General features: G+C 38.0%; 1 protein-coding gene across 2 annotated transcripts in view; it reads left to right on the top strand.

Annotated features, from left to right (window-relative positions):
* The window catches only part of FLACC1 (flagellum associated containing coiled-coil domains 1), a 63,388-nt gene that overhangs the window by 21,275 nt on the left and 22,371 nt on the right, over positions 1 to 19,742 (top strand). Inside the window, exons 8-9 of one of the 2 annotated variants that reach the window (XM_045367453.3) lie at positions 5,038 to 5,135; positions 5,349 to 5,401. The exons of the other annotated variant lie outside the window; for it this stretch is intronic. Of the exons in view, the coding sequence (XP_045223388.1) occupies positions 5,038 to 5,135; positions 5,349 to 5,401 (151 nt within the window). The remainder of the gene's footprint in view (positions 1 to 5,037; positions 5,136 to 5,348; positions 5,402 to 19,742) is intronic. 2 annotated transcript variants of the gene reach the window in all.

Below are 19,742 nucleotides of genomic sequence, written 5' to 3'. Positions count from 1 at the left end.
AAAACTAGGAAAGAAGAACAAAATAAGCCCAAAGTACGCTGAAGAAAGAAAATAATAAAGATCAAAGCAGAAATAAATGAAATAGAGACTAGAAAAACAATATAAAAATCAATGAAACTAAAAGTTGTTTTTTGAAAAGATAAAAGCAACAAACCTTTAGCTAAACTAAGAAAAAATAGAGAAGACTCAAATAAATAAAATCAGAAATGATAGAGAAGACATTACAACTGATATGACAAATGCAAAGGATCATAAGAGACTACTGTGAACATTTATATGGCAATGAACTGGATAACCTAGAAGAAACTGATAAATTTCTAGAAACATACAACCTACCAAGACTTAATCATAAAAACAATAGAAAATCTGAACAGACCAATAATGATGATATTGAATAAGTAATAAAAAGCCTACCATCCAAAAAACCCGGACCTGGTGCCTTTACTGCTTAATTCTACCTGCCATTTAAAAAAGAACTAACATCAATTCTTCTCAAATTCTTCCAAAAAATTGAAGAGGTGGAAGGACTTTCACATGACTTTTTTGTTTGTTGGTTTGTTTGTTTGTTTTAAAGACAGAGTTTTGCTCTTGTTGCCCAGGCTGGAGTGCAATGGCACTATCTCAGCTCACCACAACCACCACCTCCTGGGTTCAAGCGATTCTCCTGCCTCAGCCTCCTGAGTAGCTGAATTGCAGGCATGCACCACCACGCCTGGCTAATTTTGTATTTTTAGTAGAGACGGTGTTTCTCCATGTTGGTTGGGTTGGTCTTGAACTCCCAACCTCAGGTGATCTGCCTGCCTCGGCCTCCCAAAGCGCTGGGATTACAAGCGTGAGTCACCATGCCTGACCCTTTCACACTATTTTTATAAGGCCAGCATTACACTGATACAAAATCAGACAAGAACATTATGAGAAAATAAAATTACAGGCCAAAATCCTTAATGAACATAGATACAAAAATCCTTAATTAAATATTAGCAAACAGAATTCAACAACATATTAAAAGGATCATCCACCATGATCCAGTGAGATTTATCCCCTGGGATGCAAGAATGGTTGAACATATACAAATCAATAAATGTGATACCTCACATTAATAGAATGAAGGACAAAACCATATGATCATCTCATTAGATGCAGAAAAAGCATTTGACAAAATTCAGCATCCTTTTATGATAAAAACTCTCACCAATTTAGTATAGAAAGAATATACCTCAACTCAATAAAGGCCATATATGAGAAGAACACGAGGATGCCCACTCCCACCACTTGTATTCAGCATAGTACTAGAAGTCCTTGCGAGAGCAATTATGCAAGAAAAAGAAATAAAAGGCATCCAAACAAGAGAGAAGGAAGTGAAATTGCCACTGTTTGCTGACATGATCTTACATGTAGAAAACCCTACAGTCTTCACCAATAAACTCCTAGAACTAATAGCCAAATACAGTAAAGTTTCAGGGTACAAAATCAACACACAAAAAACAGTAGTATTTCTACATACTAACAACAAATTGTCCAAAAAGGAAATCTAGAGAACAATCTTATTTACAATAGCTACACACACACAAAAAAAGTAGGCATAAATTTAACCAAGTTGATAAAAGACCTGTACACTGAAGACTAGGAAACACTGATGAAATAAAGAAAACACAAATAAATGGAAAGATAACCCAAGTTTATGATTCGGAAGAATTAATATTGTTAAAATACTCACACTACCCAAAGTGATCTACAGATTCAATGCAATCTCTATCAAAATTCCAGTGGCATGTTTCATAGAAATAGAAACAACAATTTAAAAATTCTTATGGAACCACACACACAAAAGCCCAGCAGGCAGTGTGATTAGGAGCCAAAAGAACAAAGCTAGAGACATTACACTACCTGATTTCAAACTATACTATGAAGCTATGGTAATTAAAATAGCATAGTGCTGGCAAAAATAAATAAACACATTGACCAATGAATCCAAACAAAGAGCCCAGAAACCAACCCACACATGTATGTGTGGTCAATTAATTTTCAGCAAAGGTGACAAGAATACACAATAGAAAAAGGATAGTCTGTTAATAAATGGTGTTGGGAAAACTGGACATCCGCATGCAAAAGAATGAAATTGGACCCTTATCTCACACGATATACAAAAATCAACTCAAAATGGATTAAAGACTTAAAAATAAGAATAGAAATTGTAAAGCTACTAGAAAAAAAAGGGGGAAAAACTTTATTACATTTATCTGGGCAATGATTTTTTTGATTTGACCCCAAAAGCACAGGCAACAAAAGCAAAAATAGACAAATGGGATTACATCAAACTAAAAATTTCTGCACAGCAAAGGAAATAATTTACAGTGTGCAGAGATAACCTACAGATTGGGAGAAAATATTTGAAAGCCATGTGTCTGAAAAGATATTAATATCCAAAATATAAAAGGAGCTCAAACAATTTGATATCAAGAAAACAAAAAATCCAATTAAAAAATGAGCAAGAGACCTGAATAGACATTTCTCAAAAGAAGACATACAAATGGCCAACAGACATGAAAAAATGGTCAATGTTGCTAATCATTAGGGAAATGCAAATTAAAACCATAGTGTTATTATCTCACATCTGTCAGAATAGCTATTATCAAGAAGATGAAAAATAACAAGTGTTGAAGATGTGGAAAAAAGGGAACACTTAACAAAGTGTTATTGGGATTGTAAATTAGTATGGCCATTATGGAAAATTGTATGGAGGTTGCTCAAAAAACTAAAAATAGAAATGCCATATGATCAAGCAATCCCACTTCTGGGTACTTGCCCAAAATATTTGAAATCAGTTTGTTGATATGTCTGTATTCCCATGTTCAATTCAGCACTATTAATATCTAAGTTATGGAATCAACTTAAGTGTCCATCAGTTGATAAATGGATAAAGAAAATGTGGTATATACATATAATGGAATACTATTCAGCCTTTGAAAAGAAGGAAATTCTGGCATTTGTGACAACATGGATGGAACTGGAGAGCATTATGCTACATAAAATAAACCAGGCACAGGAAGACAAATACCACATGTTCTCACTTACATGTGGGGTCTGAAATAATCAAACTCATAGAAAAAGAGAGTAAAATGGTGGTTCAAGAGGCCAGGGGATGGGGGGTATAGGGAGATGATGGTCAAAGGGTACAAAATCTCAATTAGGCAGGGGAAATATGGGGTTTTCTTAGATCTATTGCAGAGAGTAGTAAATATAGTTAATAACAGAGTATTGGACATTTCAAAATTGCTAAGAATAAATTTCAAATATTCTCATTGAAAAAACTTTTAGGCTGGGCGCAGTGGCTCATGCCTGTAATCTCAGCACTTTGGGAGGCCGAGGTGGGTGGATCACCTGAGGTCACCAGTTCAAGACCAGCCTGGCCAACATGGTGAAAACCCATCTCTACAAAAATACAAAAATTAGTCGGACATGATGGCGGGTGCCTGTAATCCCAGCTACTCGGGAGGCTGAGGTGGGAGAATCGCTTGAGCCCAGGAGGCAAAGGTTGCAGTGAGCTGATATTGCGCCATTGTACTCCAGCCTGAGGGACAGAGCCAGAGACTCCATCTCAAAAAAAAGAAAAAAAAGAAAAAACTTTTAAGTATCTCAGGTGATGGTTATGTTAACTAGTTTGGTTTAATTATTCCACATTGTATTCATAAATCATAACATCACTTTTTACCCCATAAATATATACAATTATAAGTTACCAATTTACAAGTAAAAAAAGAAATCCTGGTGGAGAGGCAGCACTCTTAACTGAGCCGTAAACTTTTATGTATTTATTCATTTATTTATAAACTTTATTTTTTAGAGTAGTTTTGGGTTACAGCAACATTGAGGGGAAAGTATAAAAGATTTCCCATATGCTTACTGCCCCCTCACACACATAGCTTCCCCCATTATCAATATCCCTCCCCAAAAGTGGTAGCATTTGTTATAATCAATGAACCTGTATTGACACATCATTATCACCCAAAGTCCATAGCTGGTATTAGAGTTCACTCTTGGTGTTGTACATTCAATGAGTTTGGACAAATGTGTAATGACATGTATCCACCATTCTAGTGTCATACAGAATAGTTTCACTACCCTAAAAATCTGCTGCACTCTGCCTATTCATCCCACCTCCTACCCCTAACCTCAGGTAAACAGTGATCTCTTTACTGTCTCCATAGTTTGACCTTTTTCAGAATGTCATATAGTTGGAATGATACCCTATGTAGCCTTTTTAAATTGGCTTCCTTCACTTAGTAATATGCTTTTAAGGTTCCTCCATGTCTTTTCATCAATAGCTTGATAGCTCATATGGACTCATTTTAACACTCATCATAAACACTGCCAACATCTCTTCCTGGGATGGAGGCTAGAGAGAATTTGGGTTCTAAAATTATCCTGGGTGCTAATGCAGCCCATAGTTTCCCAAGCAAGCTATAGACAAGATTGTGCTATTAGAGAGCAATCTGTGGTCATGCTGGCTCCGTTCAAAACAATGGTTGTAGAAAAGGGTCCCCTCACCCTTTCTGGATAGATGCCAGGATAATGCTTCAGGAAGTGAGGGCCCCAGGCTGAGTATGGTAGCTCACGCCTGTAATCCCAGCACTGTGGGAGTCCAACACAGGAGGATTGCTTGAGTCCAGGAGTACTTCGAAACCAGCCTGGACAACATAGCAAGACCCCATCCCTACAAAAAATTAAAAAATTAGGTGGGCATGGTGGCACATGCCTGTGTTCCCAACTACTTGGGAGGCTGAGGTGGGAAGATCACTTGAGCCTGGGAGGTTGAGGCTGCAGTGAGCTGTGACCATGCCACCACACTCACTCTGGGCAACTGAGTGAGACCCTGACTCAAAAAAAAAAAAAAAAAAGATTTAAAATTGTTTAAAAATAAAAAAGTGAGAACCTCACTTCCTGTGGGAAGGTGGAGGGTAGGATCAGATCAGGGTAACAGCTCAGCTCTGGACTTCTTTTTACTAATGATTGTGGCCTTCTTCTGGGGTCCCACAGGGAGCTTAAAGAGGCCCATGAAGCAGAACTCAGTGAGTTGGAGAACAACTACAAAACAGCCTTGAAGGCGGAGAAGTTGGCTGCCCAAGAGAAGCTAGGTACTGCTGGGACCTGGGAGAATGATCCTGGATGAAGGTCCAGGCAATGGCATTTCTAATAAGCTTCTAGGGTGATTTCTGGGGCACACAAAGGTTTTACTACCTTGGTGATGAATTTGGGGTGGGGAAAGTGTGCAGAAGAGCTCACGTTTGAATTTCAAAATGTGCATATCAGAAGACTAAAGATGACCCTGTTGTTTTCCTTTTATCCAGAGGAGATGGGAAAAGAATACAAGTATTTGAAGAATATGTTTCGTACGTATCAGGTGAGATACAGAGCTCCCTGTTGGATTACAAGAGAAACAAAGCTCATTCCTGGCTAACACTGGGATAAATCTAGAGCTCTTGTCCAGAAAATAATGTCCTGAGATTCCCAGCATCCTTGGACCTAAGTGGCACTAGCTGCACCCAGGGGGAGGATGAACCCGATGGCTTCCATGCGTGACAAGTCAGGCACCCAAATCCTGAAGAGCACTACTGAAAAATATGTTTGTGATTACAAAAGTAACAGCTTCTCATTTTTTTAATGGAACTGCAAAAACCAACAATAACAACAAAAAGAAATATTACCATCCGAAGACAACCCCTGTTAATATTTGTACTTTGTTGGACCTACAGTTGAGATCATATTGTATATTGTATAACATCTATATATATTTTTATGCCTTCTTTATCAAGCATATAAGAAACTTTTCCCTCCTTTATAATGACTTGATATTATCATAATGAAATTGCCATTGGGTTCTAAAATTTTACTGTTCCCCTATTATTGGGCATCTGAGTTGTTTCCAATTGCTTGCTGTAACAGATAATACCACTTTGAATATCTTTGATTTTAGAAGTAGAGTGCTTGGTCAAAAGGAATGAACTTTAAAAAAAAAAAAAAGTCAACTTTTATTTTAGATTCAGGGGATACATGTACAAGTTATTGTGTGATGCTGAGGTTTGGGATATGAATGATCTCATTACCCAGGTAGTGAGCATAGTACCCAATAGTTATTCAACCCTTCCCTCTCTTGTTATCTCCCAATAGCTCCCAGTGTCTACGAGAACACGTGGCATTTGATTTTCTGTTCCTGTGTTAATTGGCTTAGGATAATAGCCTCTAGGGCCATCCATGTTTCTATGAAGGACATGATTTTGTTTTTTATGGCTGCATAGTATTCCATGGTGTATGTACCACATTTTGTTTAGCCAGTCCACTGTCGGTGGGCACCTAGGTTGATTCTATGTCTTTGCTATTGTGAATTGTCTGTGATGAACATACAAGTGAAGGTGTCTTTTTGGTAGCAAAATTTATTTTCTTTTGGATATATACCCAGTAATGGGATTGCTGGGTCAAATGGTAGTTCTGTTTTAAGTTCTTTGAGAATCTCAAAGCTGTTTTCCACCGTGACTGAACTAATTTACATTCCTACCAATGGTGTATAAGCATTCCCTTTTTCCTCCAACCTCACCCGCATCTGTTGTTTTTTGACTTTTTAAATAACAACCATTCTAATGTGTGTGGGCTGGTATCTCATTGTGGTTTTTGATTTGCACTTCTCTGATGATTAGTGACATGAAGCATTTTTTAAGTTTTCTGATCACTTGCATGTCCTTTTGTTTTTTACACACTATAAAATTCTATTTATGACAAGAAATATGTACATGATTAGAAAAGGTAAAAATTTGGGGACAAAAAGCAGATTAGTATTTACCATGGGCTGGACTGGGATTGGGGGAGGGGTTGACTACAAAGAAATAGAAGGGGATTACTGGAGATGATGTAGTGGTAGTTACATAACTATCCATTTGTCAAACACATTAAATATATACTGAACAAGGGCACATCTTACTCAATTAAAATGACATTAAAAAAAGAAATGAAAAAGAAGAAATTCCATTTAGAATATTGCAAAACTGTAGATTTAGTTCTAGAATTCTGGATTTCTATAATTTATTTCAAAATACAAGTTTTCAGCCCATTTTTAACTTATCAAATCTTTATTCAGAAATTCAAAGTTTATATTTCAAAACAGCTCATTTAAATTTGACCATAGGCCAAGCACTGTGGCTCACACCTGTAATCGCAGCACTTTGGGAGGCTGAGGCAGGCAGATCACCTGAGGTCAGGAGTTTGAGACCAGCCTGGCCAACATGGCAAAACCCTGTCTCTACTAAAAATACAAAAATTAGTCGGGCATGGTAGCACACACCTGTAATCCCAGCTACTCAGGAAAATGGGGCCGGAGAATCGCTTGAACCTGGGAGGCAGAGGTTACAGTGAGCCGAGATCATGCCACTGCACTCCAGCCTGGGCAACAGAGCAAGACTCTATCTCAAAAAAATATACAAATAAATAAAATAAAAAAGAAATAAATTTGACCCTAAAGCTAACACATGTAAAAATTATATAAAAGAAAAGAAAATTGTTCCAACTTTTTTTTACTTTGGGGTTTAAAAAAAAGGTTTTTTTCAATAGCTGTGGGGGTACAAATGGTTTTTTTGTTACCTGGATGAATTATATAGTGGTGATTCCTGAGACTTTAGTGCATCTATCACCTGAGTAGTGTACATTGTACCTAATGTGTAGGTTTTTTTAATCACAAGCCGCTCTCCCACCTCCCCCTTCTGAGTCTCTAAAATTCATTAATGAATATGCCTTTGCATAGTCATGGCTTAACTCCCACTTATAAGTGACATCATACAGTTTTTTGTTTTCCACTCCTGTGTTACTTCGCTTAGAATAATGGCCTCCAACTCCATCCAAGTTGCTGCAAAAGACATTTCATTCCTTTTAATGACTGAGTAGCAGTCTATGATGTGTATACGCTGCGTTTTCTTTAACCACTCATTAGTCAATGGGCGCTTAGGTTGGTTCCATATCTTTCAACTGTGAATTGTGCTGCTATAAACATACATGTGCAAGTGTCTTTTTCATGTAATGACTCATTTTCCTTTCGATAGAGATCCAGTAGTGGGATTGCTGGATTGAATGTTAAATCTACTTTCAGCTCTTTAAGAAATCTCCATACTGTTTTCCGTAAAAGTTGTACTAATTTACATTCCCACCAGCAGTATATAAGTGTTCCCTTTTCCCCACATCCACACCAAAATACATTTCTTTTTTACTTTGTAATAATGACCATTCTTGCAGAAATAAGGTGGTATCTCATTGTGGCTTTAATTTGCATTTCCCTGACAATTAGTGGTGTTGAGCACTTTTTCATGTTTGTTGGCCATTTGTATATCTTCTTTTGAGAAATATCTATTCATGTCATTTGCCAATTTTTAATGGGATTATTTGTTTTTTTCTTGCTGATTTGTTTGAATTCCTTGTAGATTTTGATAACTAGTCCTTTGTCAGATGCATAGTTTGCAAATATTTTCTCCCATTCTGTGGGTTGTTTGTTTATTATTTCTTTTGCTATACAGAAGCTTTTTAGTTTAATTAGGTTCTATTTATTTATTTTTGGTTTTGTTGCATTTGCTTTTGGGGTCTTAGTCATGAATTATCTGCCTAAGCCAATGACTAAAAGAGTTTTTCTAATGTCTTCTAGAATTTTTATAGTTTCAGGTCTTATATTTAAGTCTTTGATTCATCTTGAGTTGATTTTTCTATAAGGCGAGAAATATGGATCCAGTTGCATTTTTCCACATGTGGCTTGCCCATTCTTCCAGCACTACTTATTTTAAAAAGTATCATTCCCCAATTTATGTTTTTGTTTACTTTGTCAAAGATAAAGTGGCTGTTCATATTTGGCTTTATTTCTGGGTTCTCTATTTTGTTTCCTTGGCCTATGTACCTGCTTTCATACCAGTACCATGCTGTTTTGGTAACTATAGCCTTGTAGTATAATCTGAAGTCTGATAATGTGATGCCTCCAGATTTGTTCTTTTTGCTTAGTATTGCTTCGGCTATTCTGGCTCTTTTTTGATTCCATATGAATTTTAGAATTTGTTTTTCTAATTCTGTGAAAAATGATGTTAGTATTTTGATGGGAATTGCATTGGATCTGTAATGCAAGATTACTTTGGACAGTATGGTCATTTTCACAATATTGATTCTTCCAATCCATGAGCATGGAATGCATTTCCATTTGTTTGTATAATCTATTACTTCTTTCAGCTGTGTTTTATAGTTCTCCTTGTAGAGATCCTTCACCTCTTTGGTTAAGTACATTCCTAAGTATTTTATTTTTTTTTGTAGCTGTTGTAAAAGGGTATCAGTTCCTTACTTGATTCTCAGCTTGGTCATTGTTAATGTATAGCAGTGCTACCAATATATGTACACTGATTTTGTAAGCTGAGACTTTACTGAATTCGTTTATCAAATCTTAGAGTCTTTGGAGGAGTCTTTAGGATTTTCTAGGTATACAATTATATAATCTTCAAACAGCAATAGTTTGACTTCCTGTTTTCCAATTCGGATGCCCTTTTTCTTTCTCCTTTCTAATTGCTCTAGCTAGGACTTCCAGAACTATGTTGAATGAGAATGGTGAAAGTGGACATCTTGTCTTGTTCCAGTTCTCAAGGGCAATGCTTTCAACTTTTTTCCATTCAGTATGATGTTGGCTGTGGGTTTGTCATATATGGCTTTTATTATTTTGAGGTAGGTTCCTTCTATGCCTAGTTTGTTGAGAGTTTTAATTATAAAGGATGCTGGATTTTATTAAATGCTTTTTCTGAATCTATTGAGATAATCATATGTTTTTTGTTTTCAGTTCTGTTTATGTATCACATTTATTGACTTGTATATGTTAAACCATCCCTGTATCCCTGGGACAAAATCCTCTTGAATTTTCTTTTTGATGTGCTATTGGGTGTGGATAGCTAGTATTTTCTTGAGAATTTTTGCATCTATGTTCAACATCAGTGAAATTGGTGTGTAGGTTTTTTTATTTGTTGTGTCCTTTCCTGGTTTGAGTATCAGGGTGATACTGGCTGCATAGAATGATTTAGGGAGGATTCCCTCTTTCTCAATCTTTTGGAATCATTTCGGTAGGATTGGTACCAATTCTTTGAACATCTGGTGGAATTCAGCTGTGAATCCATCTAGTCCTGGGCTGTTGTTGTTGTTGTTGTTGTTGTTGTTGTTGTTGTTGGCAATTTTTAAATTACTGATTCAATCTCACTGCTTGTATTCATCTGTCCAGGGTTTCTGTTTCTTCCTGGTTTAATACAGGAGAGTTGTAACTTTCCAGGAATTTGTCTATTTCCTGTAGATTTTCTAGTTTGTATGCAAAAAGGTGTTCATAGTAGCCTCAAGTGATCTTTTGTATTTCTGTGGTTCTGTGGGTTGTCTCCAATTTCATTTCTAATTGTGCTTATTTAGATCTTCTCTCCCCTCTTTGTTTGGTTAATGTTTTCTTCTTATCTTGGCTAATTTAGTCTATCTATTTTATTTTTTCAAAGAATCAGCTTTTTGTTTCATTGATCTTTGTATTTTTTGTTTGAATTTCAGTTAGTGCTGCTCTGATCTTTGTTATTTCTTTTCTTCTTCTATTTTAGGGCTTAGTTTTGTTTTTGTTTGTTTGTTTCTCGAGTTCCTTGCAGTGTGACATTAAGTTGTCAATTTGTGCTCTTTCAGACTTTTTGATGCAGGCGTTTAGCACTATAAACTTTCCTAATACTGTTTTTGCTGTATCCCAGAGGTTTTTTCAGTTTTTAGTTTTGAGACAGAGCCTCACTCTGTCAACCATGCTGGAGTGCAGTGGCACCATCTTGGCTCACTGCAACCTCTGCCTCCCAGGTTCAAGTAATTTTAGTGCCTCAGCCTCCCAAGTAGCTGAGACTGAGACTACAGGCACATACTACCACATCCAGCTAATTTTTGTATTTTTAGTAAGGATGGAGTTTCACCGTGTTGGCCAGGCTGGTTTCAAACTCCTGGTCTCAAGTGATCCCCCTGTTTGGCCTCCCAAAGTGCTAGAATTACAGGTGTGAGCCACCGCACCCCACCTATCCCAAAGGTTTTGATAACTTGTGTCATTAAAATTCAATTCAAAATTTTTTTAAAATTTCCATCTTGATTTCATTGTTTACCCCAGATAACATTCAGGAACAGATTATTTTATTTCCATGTATCTGTATAGCTTTGAAGAATCCCTTTGAAGTTGATTTTTAATTTTATTCTGCCATGGCCTGAGAAGATACTTCATATGATTTCAATTTTTAAAAATTTATTGAGACTTGTTTTGTGACCTATCATATGGCCTATCTTAGAGACTGTTCTATGTGCTGATGAGAAGAATATATATTCTATAGTTCTTGGGTAGAATGTTCTGTAAATAGCTGTTATGTCCATTTGTTCTAGCATGTTATTTAAGTCCATTATTTCTCTGTTGACTTTCTGTCTCAAAGATTTGTCTAGTGCTGTCAGTGGTACATTAAAGTACTCTACCATTACTGTGTTGCAGTCTATCTCATTTCTTAGGTCTAATAGTAATTGTTTTATGAATCTGCAAGCTCCAGTGTTAGATGCATGTAAATTTAGGATTGTAATACCTTCTTGTTGGATTGATCCTTTTATCATTATATTGACTGACTTTGTTTTGTTTTACGGTTGTTGCTTTGAAGTTTGTTTTGTCTGATATAAGAATAACTACTCCTGCTTGCTTTTGGTGTCCATTTGCATGGAATATCTTTTTCCACCCTTTTACCTTGAGTTTATTTGAATCCTTTCATGTTAGGTGAGTCTCTTGAAGAGCGCAGATATTTGGATTGTGATTTTTGTTACCCATTTTGCCATTCTGTTTTTTTTTTTTTTTTTTTTTTGAGACAGAGTCTCACTCTGTTGCCCAGGCTGGAGTGCAGTGGCACCATCTCGGCTCACTGCAAACTCCACCTCTCGGGTTCACGCCATTCTCCTGCCTCAGCCTCCCAAGTAGCTGGGACTGCAGGTGCCTGCCACCGCACCCAGCTAATTTTTTTGTATTTTAGTAGAGATGGGGTTTCACCGTGGTCTTGATCTCCTGACCTTGTGATCTGCCCACCTCGACCTTCCAAAGTGCTGAGATTACAGGCGTGAGCCACGCCACACTGTATTTTTTAAGTGGAGCACTTAGGCCATTTACATTCAAAATTAATATTGAGATGTGAAGTACTGTTCTCTTCATGATGTTAATTGTTATGTATATGATTTTTCTTTTTTCATTCCTTTATTGTTTTATAGACTTTATGAGTTTTAAGCTTTCAAGAGGTTCTATTTTGGTGCATATTGGGCTTTTGTTTCAATGTTTAAAACTCCTTTTAGCCTGCCTACCTTCCTTTCCTTTCCTTCCCTCCCTCCCTCCCTCCCTTCTTTCTTTCTTTCTTTCTTTCTTTCTCTCTATCTCTCTTTCTTTTTCTTTTCTTTTCTTTTCTTTTTTTTTCTGACAGAGTCTGGCTCTGTTGCCCAGGCTGGAGTGCAATGGTGCAATCTTGGCTCACTGCAACCTCTGCCCCCTGGGTTAAAGAGATTTTCATGCTTCAGCCTCCCGAGTTTGTTTGTTTGTTTGTTTGGTTTTTTTGTATTTTTTAGTAGAGACAGGGTTTCGCCATGTGGCCAGGCTGGTAGCATTTCTCGTAGTGTTGGTTTGCTAGTGACAAATTCCCTCAGCATTTGTTTATCTGAAAATGATTTTATTTCTCCTTCAATTATAAAACCTAGTTTTACAGGATACAAAATTCTTGGCTGACAGTTTTTCTGTTTAAGGAGAGTGAAGATAAGACCCCGATACCTTCTGCTTGTAAGGTTTCTGCTGAGAAGTCTGCTGTTGTTCTGATAGGTTTTCCTTTATAGCTTACCTGATGCTTTTGTCTTGCTGCTCTTAGAATTATTTCCTTCACGTTGACTTTAGATAGCCTGATGACTATATGCCTTAGTGAAGATCTTTTTGCAATTAATTTCCCAGGAGTTCTTTGAGCTTCTTGGATTTGGATTTCTAGATCTCTAGCCAGGCCAGAAAGGTTTTCCTCAATTATTCCCTCACAAAAGTTTTCCAGACTTATTATTTTCTCTTCTCCCTCTGGAACACCAATTATTCTTAGGTTTGGCTATTTAACATAATCCCATATTTCTTGGAGACTTTGTTCATTTCTTTTGATTCTTTTTTCTTTATTTTTTTCTGATTGGGTTAATTTAAAAACCTTGTCTTCAAGCTCTGAAATTCTTTCTTCTACTTGTTCTAGTCTATTGTTAAAGCTTTCTACTGCATTTTGTAATTCCCTAAATGTGTCTTTCATTTCCAGAAATTCTTATTGATTTTTCTTGATAATATCTATCTCTCTAGAAAAATTTTCATTCATATCCTGAACCACTTTTTAAATTTCTTTATAATAGTTTTCACCTTTCTCTGAAATCTCCTTGAGTAGCTTAATAATTGATCTTCTGAATTCTTTATCTGGTATTTTAAAGAGTTCATCTTGCTTTGGATCCATTGCTGGAGAGCTAGTGTTATCTTTTGGGGGTGTTATAGAACCTTGTTTTGTCATATTACCAGAGTTACCTTTCTGGTTCCTCCTCATTTGGGTAGATTATTTCTTCTAATTATCCTTGAATTATGTTTGATTTGACTGTGTTTCTTTTTTTGTTTGTTTTTCAATTTCTTTTTTCCACTTAAGGATGTGACTTTAATGTTTATCATATTAATGCCTAATTTGGTTCTTGGTGCTTTCGGGGGTGAAGACTCTGTAATATTTCCTTGGTTAGAGAGAGTTTTTACATGTGGCTTTCTCAGATGCTGGTTGTAGTAGCATTGTGCCTGGTATATTAGCAAGATCACTGTCTCCTATGGGGCTATAATGATAGAGGTGTCTTAAAGTTTATCTCATTCCCCCATGGCATGCACTTCATTTATTTATTTTTGACAGTTTTTTGTTTGTTTGGTTGTTTTTTGTTTTTGAGGCTGAGTCTCACTCTGTCGCCCAGACTGGAGTGCAATGACATGATCTCACTGCAATCTCTGCCTCCTGGGTTCAAGCAATTCTTGTGCCTCAGCCTCCCGAGTAGCTGGGATTATAGGCACCCACCACCACACCCAGCTAATTTTTGTATTTTTAGTAGAGACAGGGTTTCACCATTTTGGCCAGGCTGGTCTCGAACCCTTGACCTCAAGTGATCCACCTGCCTCAGCCTCCCAAAGTGTTAGGATTACAGGCATAAGCCACTGCGCCCGAACTTTTCTCCAGTATTTTATTTGCTAGTTTGATGGTTCCAGCTTCAGGCTGGTAGGGGAGGTGTCCCTGGGTAGGAATCAGCTGTGGCTAAAGCACGTGGGTAAATGCAATACCCAATGATGGGCAGAGGTCTCAGCCTTGACAGAGGTAGCTGGAGGAGTGAGTTGCACTGAGGTCTTACTGGGAGTGAGGATTGGAGCCACCTCAGCTCCCCTGCCAGGTTAGCAGGAAAGTTCTCCCTCTCAGAAACATTCCTGTTTCAGTGCTCAGCTTTTCCAATCAGGTAGGCACCTCTTTTCATCTGCAGGAATTTTGATGTTCCAAATAGAGAGAAATTGTGACCGTCTCTCATACAAGCCTGAACCTGGAGGGTGCCTCTCCTATGGGGATGCAGTCACCCTGATGTCTTCCAGAAAGGCTGTCTATAGTGGCACTCACACTGAGCTCCTATGGGAGAAGCCCCAACTGTGCCTGCAGTGGTAGACAATGGGTTGGGGGGATATATCCCCTTCTCCAGAACCCTTCACACACACCAGGGTTGTCTGTCTGTTGGGTTAGAGCTGAAGACTTTTCCTGCTAAGCCCAGCTCAGCTGGAAAAAACTTCCCATCAGTAGAAAGATCTGGTTCTCAAGTCCTGCTATCTGGATTATTTTGTCCCACAGGGTGTTCTCTTGATGGGGTGCACTCCCTGTTCCTCTAGGATCAGGGGGATCCCACTCCTAAGGGAACAGGGTCTCTGGGTCTAGCTGCCCAGTGAAGGTACCACACTCTGAGCTGGTGCTAGGGAATATCTGCAAGGGATCCAGTGATGTAACCTCTCCTCAAGTCTCCCAACAGTGGGTAGCAGCACCAGCTCTAATGGGCGTGGCAGGGTAATAGACTCTGTGAGAGTCCTTGGTTATTGATAGCCTTAGTGTGTTGGCTTTCTTGAACACTGGTTTTAGTAGTAATGAACTGGTCCTGTGGACAAACTCAGGACCTCCTGGTTAGCCAGAGTGGTGCAGGCAGTGGTGATAGCTGAGATTACACAGCCATCTTCTTCCTGGGCACATTGTTATTCTACCAGGAGATGCTATAATGGCTTGCAAAAGAGAACCAGCTGCAATAGTAGCAATAGGATTTTTGCTTGCTTTATGTTGTCCAGAGGGGTTACTCTGGTTTCTCAGGCAATGAGTGGGGCTATAAAGCTCCCAAGAGTTTCTGTCCTTTGTGTTAAACTACCAGGGCAGGTGACAGGGCAAAGCCAGATGAGGGTTGGTTCAGGTGGGTTTGTGCTCTGAGTCTCCCTGTGCAGGGCAAGCAGCAGCCCCTGTGGGTGTCAAGGGGCAGGAGTGGTTCTCAGGCCACTGGGTTAATGTTCCAAAAGGCAGTGTTGCTGCATTTGCCGCACAGAAGAATTTGTGCGGAGTGGGGAGAAGCAGGTGGCTGTGAGCCCCACACAGATCCCATGCACTTGGAAAGACAGATGCACTCCCACCGTGTTCCACTGGCAGCAGCAAGCTAAGTTCCAGTTAGCCTGCACTCAGAACTTGCAACTGTCCCGAGTCATATACGTTCCCTGCAGAGATAGCAACCATAGCTTTTCAGGCCAAGCCCCTCCCTGTCCACTGCAAAGCCGGGCACCTTGTTCTACACAGCTCTTGCACTCATGGCTGCAGCCCACTTTTCACTCTCCTCTACCCTGGCCCTGGCCAAGGGAGTTCATCCCCACCTAAGGTTATATCATGAACCCCAGTTGGAGACTTCTTTCAACCTGCAACCACTGCCCAAACTTTTTAGTTGTCCTCCACAGGGTTCCCTGTGAGGAACAGTAAGAAATGGCTTACCTCTGTCCATGCTGGAATCTGGGAGTGCATGCAAGAATCTTCCTGCCACTACTCCCACTTTTATATTCCACATCCCTCCCCAAGTCAGTTCCTGTGCTGAGTAGGGTTAGGGCTTTCTCCCATGGTCTGGACTTTCAGGGTCCCCAGTGGGGATGTGTATTCCAGGAGTAATGCAGAGTGAGTCTTCCCTTTCACACTCTGGGAACTCACAGTCCTTCACCTGAATCACAGTGTAACCTGCAGCCTTCTGCTTCCTTCAAAGGGTCTATAGATTCCTTTGGTTTTCCTATTCAGTTTCTGCATTGCTTCTTGAAAAAAGTTCAGTGTGAATCTCTACAACTATTTTGTTTTTCCAAGTGGGAGAAGTATGCTAGCAATGCCTCTAATCTGCCATTTTGGAAAAACACAAACAAACTTCTGTCTTCTTTTGAGAAGTGTCTGTTCATGTCTTTTGCCCATTTTTTAATGGGGTTGTTTTTTGCTTGTTCAAGTGTTTAAGTTACTTATAGATTCTGGATATTAGACATTTGTCAGATGCATAGTTTGTGAATATTTTCTCCTTCTTTGTAGATTGCCTGTTTATTTTGTTGATAGTTTGGGGGTTTTTTTGTTTTGTTTTGTTTTCGGTTTTTTTTTTTTTTTTTTTTTTTTTTTTTTTTTTTTTTTTTTTTTTACTGTGCAGAAGCTCTTAAGTTTAATTAGGTCCCACTTGTCAATTTTTGTTTTTGTTGCAGTTGCTTTGAGGACTTAGTCATAAATTCTTTCCCAAGGCCAATGTCCAGAATGGTGTTTCCTAGGTTTTCTTCTAGGATTCTTAGAGTTTGAGGTCTTACGTTTAAATCTTTAATCCATCTTGAGTTGATTTTTGTATATGGTGAAAGGTAGGGGTCCAGTTTTATTGTTCTGCATATGGCTAGTCAGCTATCCCAGCATGATTTATGAATAGGGAACTCTTTTCCCACCACTTGTTTTTGTCTACTTTGTTGAAGATCAGATGGTTGTAGGTGTGCAGCTTTATTTCTGAGTTTGCTATTCTATTCCATTGGTCTATGTATCTGTCTTTGTATCAGTACCAAGCTGTTTTGGTTACTGTAGCCTTATTTTTTTTTTTCAATTTTTTTTTTTATTTCCATAGGTTATTGGGGAGCAGGTGGTGTTTGGTTACATGAGTAAGTACTTTAGTGGTGATTTGTGAGATTTTGGTGCACCCATCACCCGAGCAGTATACACTGCACTCAATTTGTAGTCGTTTAGCCCTCACCCCCTTCCCACTCTTTCCCCTGAGTCCTCAAAATCCACTGTGTTATTCTTATGCCTTTGCATCCTCATAGCTTAGTTCTCACTTATGAGTGAGAACATACGATGTTTGGTTTTCCATTCCTGAGTTACTTCACTTAGAATAAGTCTCCAATCTCATCCAAGTTGTGTTGAATGGCATTAATTCATTTCTTTTTTATGGCTGAGTAGTATTCCATTTTATATATATATATACACACACACACACACACACACACACACACACACACACGCACACACCACAGTTCTTTTATTCACTCATTGATTGATGGACATTTGGGTTGGTTCCACATTTTTGTTATTGTGAATTATGCTGCTATAAACATGCATGTGTAAGTATCTTTTTCATGTAATGACTTCTTTTCCTCTGGGTAGATACCCAGTAGTGGAATTGCTGGATCAAATGGTAGTTCTACTTTTAGTTCTTTAAGGAATCTCTATGTTGCTTTCCATAGTACAACTACTATGTACACATCCATGCCAACATCTTTTTTTTTATTATTATGGCCATTCTTGTAGGAGTAAGGTGGTATGTCATTGTGGTTTTGATTTGTATTTCCCTGATCATTAGTGATGTTGAGCACTTTTTCATATGTTTGTCGGCTAATTGTATATCTTCTTTTCAGAATTGTCTATTCATGTCCTTAGCCCACTTTTTGATGGGTTATTTGGTTTTTTTCTTGCTAATTTGTTTTAGTAGATTCTGGATATTAGTCCTTTGTCAGATGTACAGATTGTGAAGATTTTCTCCCACTCTGTGGGTTGTCTGTTTGCCCTGTTGACTGTTCCTTTTGCCATGCAAAAGCTCTTTAGTTTAATTAAGTCCCAGCCATTTATCTTTGCTTTTATTGCATTTGCTTTTGGGTTCTTGGTCACAAAATCCTTGCCTAAGCCAATGTCTAGAAGGGTTTTTCTGATGTTATCTTCTAGAATTTTTATATTTTCAGGTCTTAGATTTAAGTCCTTGATCCATCTTGTGTTGATTTTTGTGTAAGGTGAGAGATGAGAATCCAGTTTCATTCTTCTACATGTGGCTAGCCAATTATCCCAGCACCATTTGTTGAATAAGGTGTCCTTTCCCCACTTTATATTTTTGTTTGCTTAGTCAAAGATCAGTTGGCTGTAAGTATTTGGGTTTATTTCTGAGTTCACTATTCTATTCCATTGGTCTATGTGCTTTTATTTATAGTAGTACCATGCTGTTTTGGTGACTATGGCCATATAATATAGTTTGAAATCAGGTAATGTGATGTCTCCAGATTTGCTGGGTTTTTTGTTTTTTGATTTTTTGTTTGTTTGTTTTGTTTTGCTTTGCTTCATCTTGCTTTGGCTATGTGGGCTCTTTTTTGGTTCCATATGAATTTTAGGATTTTTTTTTCTAGTTCTGTGAAAAACAATGGTGGTATTTTGATGGGAATTGCGTTAAATTTGTAGATTGCTTTTGGCAGTATGATCTTTTTCACAATATTGATTCTACCCATCAATGTGCAGGGGATGTGTTTCCATTTGTTTGTGTCATCTATGATTTCTTTCAGCAGTGTTTTATAGTTTTCCTTGTAGAGGTCTTGCACCTCCTTGGTTAGTATATTCCTAAAAATTTTATTTTTCTGTTGCAGCTATTGTAAAAGGGGTTGAGTTCTTGATTTGATTTTCAACTTAGTCACTGTCAGTGTATAGCAGAGCTACTGATTTGTGCATATTAATTTTGTATCTGGAAACTTTACTGAATTCTTTTATCAGTTCTAGGAGCTTTTTGGAGGAACCTTTAGGGTTTTGTAGGTATACAATTATATCATCAGCAAACAGCAACAGTTTGACTTCCTCTTTACTGATTTGGGTGCCCTTTATTTCTCTTGTCTGATTGCTCTGGCTAGGACTTCCAGTACTATGTTGAAGAGGAGTGGTGAGAGTGGGCATCCTTGTCTTGTTCCAGTCCTCAGTGGGAATGCTTCCAACTTTTCCCCATTCAGTATGGTGTTGGCTGTGGGTTTGTCATAGATGGCTTTTATTACAAGGTATGGCCCTCATGTGCCAATTTTGCTGAGAGTTTTAATCATAAAGCAATGCTGAATTTTGTCAAATGCTTTTTCTGCATCTATTGAAATGATCATGTGATTTTTCATTCTTTTTATGTTGTGTATCACATTTATTGACTTGAGTATATTAAGCTTAAATCCCTGGTATGAAACCCACTTGATTGTGGTGGATTGTCTTTTTGATAGGTTGTTGGATTCAGTTAGCCAGTATTTTGTTAAGGATTTTTGCATCTATGTTCATCAAGGATATTGGTCTGTAGTTTTCTTTTTTGGTTATGTCTTTTCCTGGTTTTAGTATGATACTGGC

This window comes from Macaca fascicularis, chromosome 12 (assembly GCF_037993035.2).
Source record: "Macaca fascicularis isolate 582-1 chromosome 12, T2T-MFA8v1.1".
Lineage (NCBI taxonomy): Eukaryota > Metazoa > Chordata > Mammalia > Primates > Cercopithecidae > Macaca > Macaca fascicularis.
This window is presented reverse-complemented; position numbering and strand designations above follow the sequence as displayed.